The sequence below is a fragment of the Trichoplusia ni genome, chromosome 16 (genome assembly GCF_003590095.1).
Source record: "Trichoplusia ni isolate ovarian cell line Hi5 chromosome 16, tn1, whole genome shotgun sequence".
Lineage (NCBI taxonomy): Eukaryota > Metazoa > Arthropoda > Insecta > Lepidoptera > Noctuidae > Trichoplusia > Trichoplusia ni.
The window spans coordinates 6,662,340-6,676,501 of NC_039493.1; the positions used below are offsets into that span (position 1 = coordinate 6,662,340).

General features: G+C 36.3%; 1 protein-coding gene across 3 annotated transcripts in view; it reads left to right on the forward strand.

Annotated features, from left to right (window-relative positions):
• LOC113501729 (ras-associated and pleckstrin homology domains-containing protein 1-like) overlaps nt 1-14,162 on the forward strand; it is a 36,604-nt gene that overhangs the window by 17,305 nt on the left and 5,137 nt on the right. For 2 of the 3 annotated variants that reach the window (XM_026882932.1, XM_026882934.1), the window contains exon 3: nt 10,795-11,010. In XM_026882932.1, coding sequence (XP_026738733.1) covers nt 10,795-11,010 — 216 coding nt within the window. Of the gene's footprint in view, nt 1-10,025; nt 10,573-10,794; nt 11,011-14,162 lie in introns of those variants that run through there. The other variant, XM_026882933.1, reaches the window with a different exon arrangement.

The following is a 14,162-nucleotide window of genomic DNA, read 5'->3' on the forward strand; positions in this document are numbered from 1 at the left end:
TGCAGCTACTATTCCGGGACTCGTGCGTCCCCCGGGCGCGCCTTACATGGGCCTCCCCGATATAGACATGATGTCTTTGTCTCCGGCGCAGCCCCGGTAATTTTAACATGTCTCACCCGCGGACACGGTAACCGCTGCTTACCGTTTATTACTTAATAACGGATTATTCTTACTACGTTTGATGGTTTGTGTGAGATGACGATTTCAAGAGGTATTTTAATGAGCGGTTACACGTTTGAAAGTGGCTAATTTCTCATCTCTCATGCCTTCTAATGTTGTTGGTAGATATTTTAGTAAAGACCCTTTCAAAATATCCTTACAGCATGTACACTTATCCTCGGTTATATAGGTACATTTCAAATTATTTTAAATTAAAAATTACAAAATAATACGCAAAAAGCGATGTTTGATGTTTGACTTGGCTGTCAACTTTAAAATTTCGGGAGCTATGATGGGGCATCATAGCTCCCGAAATTTTAAAATTGTGGAAGGCTATTGTTAGACTGACGAAAACTGACAATCTAGGTATAAAGTTAAACCTAAACTCTTCTCAAAAGATAACTTATCTTGCATTTGACTTTATCTCGCAAATCCTTTCAGCCTCTACGTGAACAAAAAAAACCCGAGTGAAACATGATCAGGCGAGATTATACCTTATTACTATAATCTTGTTGTCTACATCTTTGTTGCAACTGACAACTGTGACAATCCATTCGATATGCATAGACTGCAGCTGTAACTGAAGTCCGGAACTAATGAGATTCGAGACCAGACTTGGTAAAGTGTTGAATACCGAATTAAATGGACCCGTTTATGTATAACAGCTGGTATTATGACATAATACTAGGCATGTACCTTAAATATAAGGCAAATAGCACGTTCCAAAGCAAATAGTGCTCATTAACTTGTTTGCGATACTCAAACAGTATCGGGAAATTCGTTCCGTGACGGTTGACATCTCGGTGAGACACGTCTCGTGACAAATGACGTCATCTGGTTAGGAACAACCAATGGGAACATTCGTCAGGCTGTCTGTCACACATCGTTGCATGTTTTTTTTTTGTAAATGTATTTTGGGCCTGTCAACTTAATTGAATTTTTTGTTTGTTGACAGTTCCAAAATAAATAAACCAGTTCAACTGCAAAACTGTTTCTTAACGTGACACATTATGTAGGTTTCCTTTTATTAGAAAAAAAATTTTTAAATGGACAGTTTGTGTGATTTATTGAGAATCGCAATGGGAAGTACCACCTGCAGTCACGGTATTGATTTATTTTCCAAAAATAGCTTCAGAAATATTAAAGCGAAGGTTTTGTGCGACATCGGAGAATGATGAAATACCTACTAAAGTTTATAGCTGATACTAGTATTAAAATCAAACTTTATAACTATCTCTACAAAAAAGTAATCAGCTGATTGGGCTATCTCAGTTGATAAGACGAGCGATCATTATTAGAAACAAATGGCAATCAAAATATACATTTCATAGAGGATAAGAGCGAATAGCTTGATATCAACTGGGATGCTATGGAGCTTGGTAACCAGAAAATGATAATCTCTTTCCGAAAGAAGTTAATAATCTAAAATGCTTTCATACGACTAAGTCCTGTGACCGAGTTCCTGCACAAGTAGGTAGCGTCGCGTCTTCCATAATAGTTTAGTAGAATATTTTACATTTCCCGGCTTCAAGATTGCATTGACTCGTCCGTCTCGTAACTGGATAAACGCTGTTCTGCACAAATCAGTCGATTTCCTGCGTCGTCCGCATCGCAAATAACTGCAGACACATTGCTGTAGACGGCGCGGCCCCGGCAGACTTATACAATTTCCTGTGCCTTCTGAATCAAGTCATGAATTGCATGAATTGGTAAAGCTGTGATGTCTCTCCGTTTTATTTATTGCAGTGACTGTTGGAACTAAACTGGAATGAATTTAGAGGTCTTCTTAATTTTCGTTGTGATTGTCAGAAAAAAATGCAGCAACAATATTCTGCCGTGTAATTACAAAATAAAATTCAAACCATGTCTCCGCCTTTGTTTTAGGCTGCAGCTTGCAGCTATCTTTAACCAGTGTTTTTTCGACGAACAACTGCCTACTTGACCTCTCCAACCCAACCTGGGCAGTACAATACTTCTAAGGCAGGCTAGATGTCAGACTTTCTTTATGGATCTGTGGACTTTCAGATCTTTCTTTCTATTCTGGTTTGGCTGTTTTGTTTGTGCAGTCCAATGTATGTTAATTTACTACCTAAGCTCCCACTCCCAGCATAATTACTTTCCACGCAAGTTCTATATTCTTTTTAGGTACAACTTCCATTACCATTCACCTAGTTTTATTGGACTCTATGAAACGTTCACGATGGTATTCAAATTGCTTCGGTAAGAGCATCTTAAATCATAGACTGTAAAACCGTTCGATATAAACACTTTTATTTTTATACTCGTTACGTGTAGGTGTACTTTTATGATTATTGTTTTATTCTACTTGTAACTATTTCTTCCAATACTTGTTTTGATTTGCTTGCTTTGGTCTGTGAATCTCTCACAGTAAAGCAGAGTTATTTTCTCACATAAACTATAGTTGCTTACTTAAGTACCTAAATTCCATACATACATTCTAGACAATATCTTTTCCATGAATTCATTCATTCCTATGATTCATTTCTATGATAGCGAATCAGGATAGTCCGATTACAGATTTTAACCTCAAAACATGCATCTTCTTGTAATGAAATTGATTTTTAATGAGCTCACTCGTTTCACAACGGAAACTATGTACATTCATGTTATTCAGCGACTGTTGAATATGTATCTGCCACCCAAGAAGCAAGTGTTTATTCAAATATAACTTCATTGAGGTTGACAGTTGAGTTAGTTAAAGCGATGGGCAACTCGGTCTAGATTGATTTGTCAAATACTTTATCACTCGATTCTGGATTTTGAACTCGATAGCCCACAGCCACATTTATCTATATCTATACTAACATATAAAGCTGAAGAGTTTGTTTGTTTGAACGCGCTAATCTCAGAATTAGAGACTACTGGTTCGAATTAAAAAACAGCTAGTAAATTATATGATGATGGATTATTGGTGATAAATATAATATGATCAACAGATGTGGAAGAAAGATGTCGCTTTATATTTAATATTAGATAGGTGCGCTGCCACGCTTCCAAAACTTCAATAACATAACTTTAAGGGAAAGCGCTAGATCCCATTATAATTTGGATGATAGTCTTTATTATCCAAATTTTAGTTTATGTTTATATGTTGCCCACTGTATGCACATCAAACAATTGCACAGTCGGCTCCAATTATTGGCGGATCGCGACGTCGCGCAGGCGTGTGAGTGGGAACAAGGAATGTTAGATCATTTAAGGCGGCGCGGTTCTCCGGCTGAAACAAATCGGTGCTTCCCGCCTCTTGCATCAGTTCTTGCGAATTCAATAGCCCTCGGGGCTATTCTTATCACTTTTGTCTTAGAGCTTATTAAATTAACTTATAACCTAACAATTGTAAATAATTATTAATCGGTCAAACCGTGGTTTTTGTTATTTTTATGATCTCTATAAAGTAGTTATCCGTTCAATAAAAATACGTACACAAATAATGCACGTCCAAATAAAATTCTGCCCGTAAATTTTCATATTTATTCCACCGAAATGTTACATCATCAATATTCAATACTGCATTATGAATTCAACAATTGAAACCGCTCCAACATTTTCGAATTTTTCGCATAGTCGCTGCAATTGCAGAATGCTTCCCGTTTTCTGTGGGCGGATATCGTTACAAATGTGCATAATGTACTCGTTAGCGTCCGTCGGTTGCTGATTTACTCACTAAACTATTTACCATGGAAACGGATGCAGAAGTTCCAATGTAAAGTGAAGTATGAGATTTGGATTATCATCATATCCAATGCCCTTATCAACTGTTGTGTGTGCTCTCACTGAAATTACCAACTGGACCATTGTACACGAATTAACTGATCCGTCATGTTCTACGTAACGAAATATTTTGTAAAGATGTCATGTCAAATTACATTTTTGTGATCCCTGCAGTTCCTTACTGGCTGCCCTTTTTCCGGATGCTAAATCATCAAATGACTCCTCCCAGTTTGGGTTAAGCAAAAGTTATTTTTTATTTTTTATTTAAAAGAGGTGTCAGACTCTTATTGACTAATTCTCGCCCATGTTCTTTCCTTTGCCCTTTGTGTACCGGGGCCGCTGTTACCCTTTCGGACAATCCCGCTGGTTATTGTCTATCCTGAGATGAACCTTCGAACCAAAGGCTTGGTGTTAAAAGACTGGTCTATGTATTATATTCTAGCAATATCCCATTTGTATTTACAGATAGCACAACAAGATCCAAGTACTTTATGTGCATAGTTCTTCTGTAGTGCATTACTTCTAATCCTGATTTACAGTGCGGTGTCGTGGGCGGCCGATACCGCCTGTTTCACGAGTGACCATTATTTCAAAGCTGAATGCCAGTGGACACCGCTCCGATGCTAATCAGCTTGTATTTAGAGAGCTTTCTAATTCTTTACGATCGTTGCTATTGTGTTTACTGTCGGTATTCGCGGCTAATTTATTATGGAAGGCAATCTTAAGCTTTGTAGTAAATGTAATGTGACATTATATTGAACGGAATGAATGTCGATATGGAAAAAGACAAAAGTTATTTATAATATGATGTGCAGGTAATATTTGTTTCTAAATTATGGTCTTTGTATTAAAACTATTCACTTAAAGTTATCATACACTATTACTCAACTGAACAATCATTTGTAAGCCGTTGTTCTCAAATCATTGGCTGCTATGGTATTGAAAAATCTTAGAAGGAATGTTATTTTTTTCATAAATCTCAGTTTACAAAATATTTCTCTTCACTTCACCTTACAGAATAGCCCACAAATCTATCTATTTATATTTGGTAACTGCAAATCTGTCATCGCTAAACATGGCAATAAGACGGGGTTGTTGCACTGCGCGCGCGCACGCAAATAGCCGAGCCCGCCACATGGGCGAGACTACCTACACGATGCAGATTGCAGGAGCCTACAACCACATCTTCAATTAAGACAGTCTTAGTTTAAAGTGAGATTGTGAACTGCACAGCGTATACAGGTGTCTCTTTCCCACAACTGAAAAAAAACCTATTTTGTGGGTTAAGGTACGGTAGTAGCCCCCCAGGTGCTCCCAGTTTAGTTTAATACTGTTAAACGCTACATAAATCTACGACGTCTCTTCCTGGTTTAGGAAATAATGGCTGCCAAAACCACGACAAAGTAACGAGTTCTATTGAAGACTAGCTGTCCCGGCGAACAACGTACCGCCTGTCGATAATAATAATGTTGATAGTAATATTTTATTTTATTGCAACTTTTCCATATTTTATTGCCGTTTAACTTCTCTGGACTTCGACGAATATTTAAAGACTAAAATAAGCCAAATCGGTTTAGCCGTTCCTGTAAAATTGATGAATCTACTCTTACATTGTTGTTAGAACATTTATTTCACGTTTGATTACTGAATTTCGCCTATGAGGCTTGTATATTGTACAAGTGTTCTTTTTGCTACTATTTATACTATACTGGTAGCCTTAAGCTTGTTTTGACAACTTCATCTGAATGTAATCCTACTGCAAGAAAATTAGTCTAGAGCCTAAATTACGATTGTTTCATTTCTACATTCTTTGGCTTGAGAATCGGCACTATAAAATTTCAATTAGCAACTAACTTATCTTTCATACCTGTTATTATTCTGGACCGAATAAATGTGTCATATTCGAATCGACATATTTTTTAAAGCTTCCAAATAATTTTGTCATATTTATTTACTTTTTTATGGCCTTCTAATTCTGGCAATGGATCGTTAAAACCTCGTTTATCTGTATTTACCATTCAGTAGGTAAATCTATGTATGTAATATGCATAATAACAGTAATGTTATCTATGAACGTCTGAGATTTACCATCCACGCAGAGGAAGCGCATCTAATGGACGCTATAACGTATACAACTATGGATGCGTGTGCGCATGATGCAGGAAACGTAACATCAAGATAGGATTACACTGGGCGTGTTATTTACTTCTACATCGAATATCTAGATGTAATGTGGATTGGAATCTAGACAATACAAAATTTTAACTGTAAATCTATTGTTCTGTATAATATCCTAATTTTTTTGCCTTTTAAAACAGGTCGTATACCTGTTTTAATGATTACTTAATTACTGTTTTACGTTTTACAAAGACAACTTGCAAATTTTAATCAAATCTTCCCTTAATCCTACCAAAATGCTATTGCAAATAATTTATTCATTTTTAAATACACTTCAAAAACACGATTTTATATATTTTGTAATTGAAATCCAGGCCATTGGTAGAAAATAACACCTCGTTTTCTAAAATGTAATTGGTATGTGGGCGTATAAATGCAATTCTCAACGAAGTGGCTATTATGCTCTCTCGCCAAAGCTTTTTAAAAGATTAATAAGAAACAACTGCATTCTATTATAAAAACTTTGTAATTGACACTATTGACCTCAATAGAATATCAAAAGGTAGACAAGTAGACGTTTTAGAACTAGATAATATAAATGCAGCAAAAAATATGCAAATAGAAATAATATCTCCGATTATCAGGTTTCCAATCGTCTGGCATTACAAAGTTTCTTGTGCCGATTTTTTTTCAATCTATGTGTCGTCAAATCGAATTTTGAATACTTTATTCTTGTATTCCACACACTTCACAAATCACTATTGTTTTTATTTATCGTACTTTGATAGACAGCCTTTTCCGTCTTAAAAATAAAACATCAAAACGATCTCGTCATGTAACACTTTACGTGCTATTCGAAACCCACAAACCCAATCAGCCGAAGAAAAGAAGGTTACCCATTTAAATAAACAAATCTATTTCTCACTGTAACGAAATCTAATAAACTGTTGGAAAATATACCACTCGTTCGTGAGATACGACTTGAATAGATCTGACATCAAAGATTCGAAGCTCAACACTGGCCATTAGCCAAGGTGGAGGAATAGTGCGTATTGTCTTTGCCTCTTCCATGTTTTTTATAAGAATTATTTGGCTGGCGTTCGATTTGACGCTATTTGAAAAATAAAAAATAAACTTGCTTTAATTATAGTCTTAAAATGTTTAATGAACAATTGACTAATTAACGCGATTTTATCTCACATTTTATCGCTCAATATTCGTTTTCAGTTGTAATATCTCTGATAATCTCTCGCTAAATTTTCGCAGTACTTCTTGATTATGATATATCGCACACTGGCACCATACTTCATACAGCGTAATGAGTCGCGCGCACATCCGGTGCTCTACGAATGGCCCTCGCCACTCCTGCGCACGGATTTACTATGTACTACAGGAATAACATTGTCTACAGCGATTTAAACAATTTTTAAGTTGTTGTTGAATAAACATGCATGCTGTGTTTATAGGTAGTTGTGCAATTAGAATTAAAACCAACTTTGAATGTACCTTGTACTATTAACATTGTAACAACTGTTGATAAGCCTAAACAATAAAATAAAATAAAATAAAACATAATATGTTTAAGTTCAAAAACTTTCTCTCTCTCTCTTAATGGCTTGGCAATTAGTCACAATATTTCATTGTGTCTATTGGCTATTAATCAAAATGTTGTTTACATTAAGAGGTTTAGGGTTTGACGTCTAGTTCGCTTTTTGCATTGTCAAAAATAGTTCACCGGCAAGAAAACTTTCTAGCAGACTTACGGCCGCTTTCTATATTCGATCTCAATCCCTAATTTACGGATCGAGATTGACATTTCAATCCATTTACAACTTTTAGTGTTTCTATAACCGATCCATGGATCGTTTTCTCGATCTTTTTCTTCAATCTATCTTTGGGAAGGCGGATCGAGATTTTAGATTGGTATTTCTATGAAAGTGACAGTTATGCGTTTTCTATAACCGATCTCTGGTTTTGACAAATCGATTTTTGACGTTTTTGATCTATAATCGCGATCCCCAATTTTTTACGGATTGTACTGAGAAATCTGTGAAAATGGAAATATTTTCAAGTGATAGTGATAGCGATCTTGAAGTATTAGCTCAGCTATCGGACTAGGATAGTAGTGGCAGAGAAGAAGAACAAACTCTGTCCTCAAAATTTGTAATTGTGATTGTGATGTATCGAGTGGTTGTTCTGTAGTTTACTTGTAAACGGGGGTCAAGGATTTAAGCTGAAGACCAGCGCTCAGTAATTCTTTTGGATTGCTAAGCATAAGCTGACGCTTAAACTTTTTTGCTTTCGGATAGTTTTTGTGTAGTAAGTACACTTTTACCAATATCTGTAATACTGGAATCAATGGATAACGATTATAATATTCTCGTTTTGATTTATTTATTTAAAACCATGAAGTATCATTACAGGGTTTACCCTTATGCGACAGCAGAGAACTTAAACTAAACAAAAATTGCAACACATTACATTATTAAAAACACGTCAGTCTGATTTTGAAGAAGTTGGTGGTGTGGAGAGCTCTTGTAAGAGGTGCTTTGGCGAGCAAATTTGTTCTCGCGGTAGGAACCGGCAGTAGGTGCGGGCTTCGCCGCCCACTCCGCCACTCAAGCACTGCAATACTTCCGGGTGATTCTCCACTCCACGAAGCACCTTCACCAAGTAGACGACCAGTGCAAACTCCCGTCTCATATACAGTTGATTATTGCCAACCATGCCCAGAACAAACAGAGTGGGATCCATGAGTAGGTAGAACGGATACACCCCATACAGTTTCTTGTACAGATGGCGCGTGAACTTATTCTGAATGCGCTCGAATATTACCGCTGTATTCTATTCTATAGCTGAGACATCGGAAAAACAAACAACAAATAAACTTGCGATTAAAATATATTATGTTAATGTCAAACTGACTGACAACTTTTCGATTGACTGACGTTCCGTTGCTCATCAATAAACGTTTATTGTCGTTTATGCTTTTTCTAATTTTCAGGTAGAATTATAGTATTTACCGCTACGACTTCCCAATCTTTTATTTTTGTATTTTGTGCAATTTCTAGTGATTATACATAAAATAGATAAGCTTTAAAAGAAAATAGCCACCATTTTACACATTAATAATCGCTGAAGTACTTTTTCGGCACATGCGTAAAACAAAACGTTTAGCAGGGCGATCTATCCGTTTTTTTTCGATAGATTTCGAGACGAGATCGATTAAAGAAATGCAGATTCAAGCTCAATCGAGGGATTGAGAAAAATCTGGATTGATCGGAATCTTAGATTCGGGATCGAATATAGAAAGCGGCCGTTAGTTAGGCCTGGCCAGATGCTAGAGGCCGGGCACTTGGCACTAGATTTCGTCATACACAATTATTGATATTCGTGATCGTCACATAAATTATTATATTACGGCCTCTAAATATTTAGGTACTACAGTTTAGTAGACAACATTTAGCATTCACAAAATTCTAAGCTTTCAGTAAAGACCTGAAAAGGGGAAGTAATCAACGAAAATAATGCAAAAAAATATAAAAGACGTCATTCAAATGATTCTCGATACGACCGTTGTTGACAAAGTTTTATTCTAGGAAGCGGAAAATGTTTACACGCGATTGAATTCCAAGTACAAACGGTTCACACAGGGTGGCACAGCGTAAATAATTTCATAAAAATTTGGAAACACTCCAAAATTATAACTAAATTAAAATCAGCTGATTGTTGCTAACCCGAACGCATTTATTGCTATCACAATGCCAATAATAACTCGGTTTGGCTGAACCCCTATGCCATTGAGTGCTGTAAACAAGATATTTCTAACTCCCTCAATGCTGTTTAGTGATAAACACATTCTATGTTACCAACATCCAGATTTTTTTCTAAGGTATGTTGTTTTTCCTTTTTTTTATTTGCACCAGTAATTTGACATTATTTTTCTTTTAACAATTAAAGTAAAATAAATTATTTGAATGAAGATTTTTGATATAAAACTTTGCTTTCTTTCACAGTGCCCCAAAATTCGTTCGTCGCGGCAGAGGTACATACAACTGCAAATGTTTAGGATACATACCGAGTCCCACAACGCCGTGCACGTGTTCTGAAATCTCTATGTCCAACTCCTGCGAGATCCAAGGTATACCCGGCGAAACGGTACCAATCACGAAACCAAAACCCATCACTATATTTGATGCCATCGATGCAGTGATCGATGAAATTCCCATAGTTGATTACCCGATTGATATAAGACTGGGAAACCAAGAAACACCTGAAATAGACCCTGAAGAGGAACCTCCTGCCGATGATGAAGACCCAAACATCACATTTTAACAATCCTAACAATTTCGAACGAAGCCCTTTTTATACCCTTATAAAAATAAATATTGATCGTAGCGACAATATTTTAGATACGGTTGTTATTAAAATTTTTAGAAGCATTTTCTACTTATACTTTTTTATTTAATTTATCGTTGTTATTAGCAGTTATTATGTAAGGTTAGTAGGTTTTTCTTTTATATTTTCAGCTTTTATTTACCTAATTACAATCGTTTCTACACATTGCTGTGTTTTATTTCTGATCTGCGTTTCTCCATTGTTTTGTAACAGTTGCGTTCATCACAACTTAATACATTTAGCAAAATAATGATCCACAAAAATCTCGTTTAAAATTATTAGAATATTTTCATTGTTTTTACGGGCTTTTACTATGGGAATAAGTCGAGATAGGCTAGAATGCGTTTCTCCACTTACTCTTTATTTACTTATTTTTTTTATTGGTAGGGAATGGTTGCCCGTGAAACCCCGAGAACCACCGGTCGAAATACAACCGGTTGATACCAAGCCTTCCAAGTTATCCAAGTGGTCCAAGTTTACCAAGTTTTGCAAGGGTTCCAGGGGTTCCAAGGTTATCTGTGAATGCCCTTCTATAGACGATCCCATCCCCGAACCAAATGAAACGATTTATGAGAAAATAATGAATTTAGTGAATTATATAAAGTAAGTGTCATTGAAACTTTTTTTTTGACTTTGTAGAGATATCGTTTGGGTTGTAAAAGCCTGTAAAACAGAATAAGTCACTATGCCAAGTTTAGACAAAATAGTTTCCTAAACGAAAATAAACTACGTCATTTTCTTATTATTTTCTTCTGTTCTATTCTTCCCACGGCATACCTGATCTACTCGTAAACTAAATGTTCCCAAAACTAGCACTTGGCCTCTAACTGGCAGATGAGGTGTAAAAAAAAACACAATAGCAAGGTTTTGGGTGAAGAAGTAGCAAATGAGAATAGGCTATTCCAAAAAGGATAACTGAACGACACAATCACAATTCATAAATATCAGGTACCTCTTAAAGCAAAATTGTGGAAGCTAAACCACATCGTTTCGGCTGTTTCGTCAGGATGCCACATAATATTCAGTCCATGCCGGGATATAGTCAACCCTGCTTAAATCATTACCGGCCTAGCCTTTTCCCAACTATGTTAGGATCGGCTTCCCGTTTAAGTACCAGTGTTTTACAAGGAGCGATTGCTTATCTGACCTCCTCAACCCAGTTACCCCCGCTTAAATGAAATTTAAATTACTTTTTATATCTTTTCCTTGACATTTACTTAAATACAGGTTTTTAATATTTCATATCTTAATTTTGATACCAATATCAGTGAATGTCTGAAAATCTTGCTTTTTTTTTACACTCCAATCGTGGAATGATATATTTTTATCTATCTTAATGCAGTGTTCGGTTTTTTTCTAAGGTATGTTGGTTTTCTTTATTTTTGTTTGTAAGAAGATTTTTTCATTGCTTTTTTTCCCTTTTACATTATTTTTTCTTTGAAATATGATTCTACCTTGTCTTTATTAACAGTTCACCGATTTTGGAGATTCGCCGCCGTCGTTGCGAAGGATCGTACCGATGCAAATGTTTCCGTGACAGCGACGTCGGTGATAAATCGAGATATGGTCCACAGCCACCGCTGCTACCACCGCCACCGCCACCGCCACCACCACCACCACCACCACCGCCACCACCACCGCCACCACCACCACCACCACCAGAACTACCACCAGAATTACCAACACCCCTACCTCCACCGCCACCGCCCCAACCGCAATCGCCGCCATCGCCGCCACCGCCGCCAGAATCAGATAAGGACTCTTTTTCTATGGAAGAAGTATAGTTCAACCCCCTCACTTTACCTTTCATTCAACCTTGCGAGATACTAAGTACATATTTTAGTTTAATACAAATCAAATTTTCAAGACCAATGGACCATTGGAGAATATTATATGAAAATGCCATATTTTGTACATTTGTGACTGTAACATTTTTTGAAGCATCTACAATCGTATTTTGGTTTCGTCCTCATTTACAGTCATTTCAGAAGATTTGCTTCAGCAGCATTAGTTTTTTAGACTCTTATTCACTTATTACATTACTTTCCAAAACAACCAAGCGTTTTATTTCTGACCTACATTACTCCGTTCAGTTTTCGCAGCAGTTACAATTTTCCTGATAACAAACATAGGAAACTCAATGTCGTATCGCATTGCTTTGGCGATGTAACCATAAACATATTCCTCCGAAGAATTCAGCTAAATTTAAACCGTATCACACAACGTCAGGATTCAATATAGCATAACCATGGAAATTTATAAGACCTTTCGGTACGTCACCGGCCGATTGTTAAATGAAATGTGCTGCTTAAATTTGGACTCTACTGCTGGTGAAGAAGGTTCTTATTTGTGTGATTGTGGCGTGTATGCATGTTACAACAGTACTACTAACAATATTTTGCATTTAGCGCATGTTTGTCTGTGTGTCTGTTCGCGCCTGCGCCGGAGGTGTTAACTCAGTTACCAGTCAACAGGTAATTAATGTTACAGACACTTCATTTTCGTCATGTACTTCATTTTAACATGGTTCAAAATAAAAGGCAAACCTGTTAATTTGTTTCCAAATTATAAAGGTTTCTGGAAGAGCATAATTATTAGGTTTAAGTGAGGAGACAATTACTCTATAATCCGTTTCATCTAAGTAAAAAAGGTAGATACATATTCACTTAATACTCGTACTGTGCAAATTCGCAGGACTCGACGAGCCTCACATGCATATTTACACAATATCTGCGAATAACGTGACACTTTACACGATGTGTGAGTCAGTATCAGATAGATAAATACTGCCTAGAGACAAAGTCAAGCTCAATGTCAAATGAACAGATGTATTGATGTCGAACACTTGCTTATTTAGCCTCTATTCACCCCGTTTTACGGAATTGCGACCATTACCAGGGTCCCGCATTTCGCTTGCATGTGCTGTGAACCGGGGTTGTTTGTATGTATGGATGTTTGTTCTTCTGTCACGCAAAAACCACTGATAGGATTTAGACGAAACTTGGTACACATATAGTTTATAACCAGGATTTACACATAGGATAGTTTTCATCCCGATTTTATGTACCCGTGGGATTATTTTCGATTTGCAGCGGGCGGATCCGCGGGCAATAGCTAGAGAACCTAAACCTTCATAGTGGATTTCGTCCACTTTTACTGGATCAGTTGCAAATTCTTTATGATCCCAATAGTGAACGAAAAGGTAGTATTTGAGTATAAATAACGACTTAATAGATATCATAATAAATTATAAAAGAAAAATGTTTTCCGGTACCTGGACTTCTAACTATACTTTTTGATATTCCAAACTATCAATTGCAGACACCTGATCTATATTTAGTTTGCCCTTTATGTAACCTCACTGTTCATTGTTATTATTTTTCCTCTTAATGTTGTTAACCCAATTTCTGACTCAGCATTCCATGAATTCTTGAGCAGGACATTAAAGTATATATTAAATTTATTTTGTGTTATGTGGTTTCCAGAATAAAAAAAACCGAGTAATAACTACTGAAATAAATATTTAATAACTATTTGTCACAAACTTAATGAGGTAATTCGGTATGGCTTAATGTTAAAATATGTAAACTTACAAATATTCGTAACTTGATGATCCTCCTTTGAAACACAACTTTTTTTATGTACGCGAAAAAAGTCTCATTGTTCCAGTTACAACTGGCTAAATTGGTGCAGTATGTTAATAACATTTTTTTTTTGTTGAATTGAAAATATGTATATTATGCAGTAATCTAATC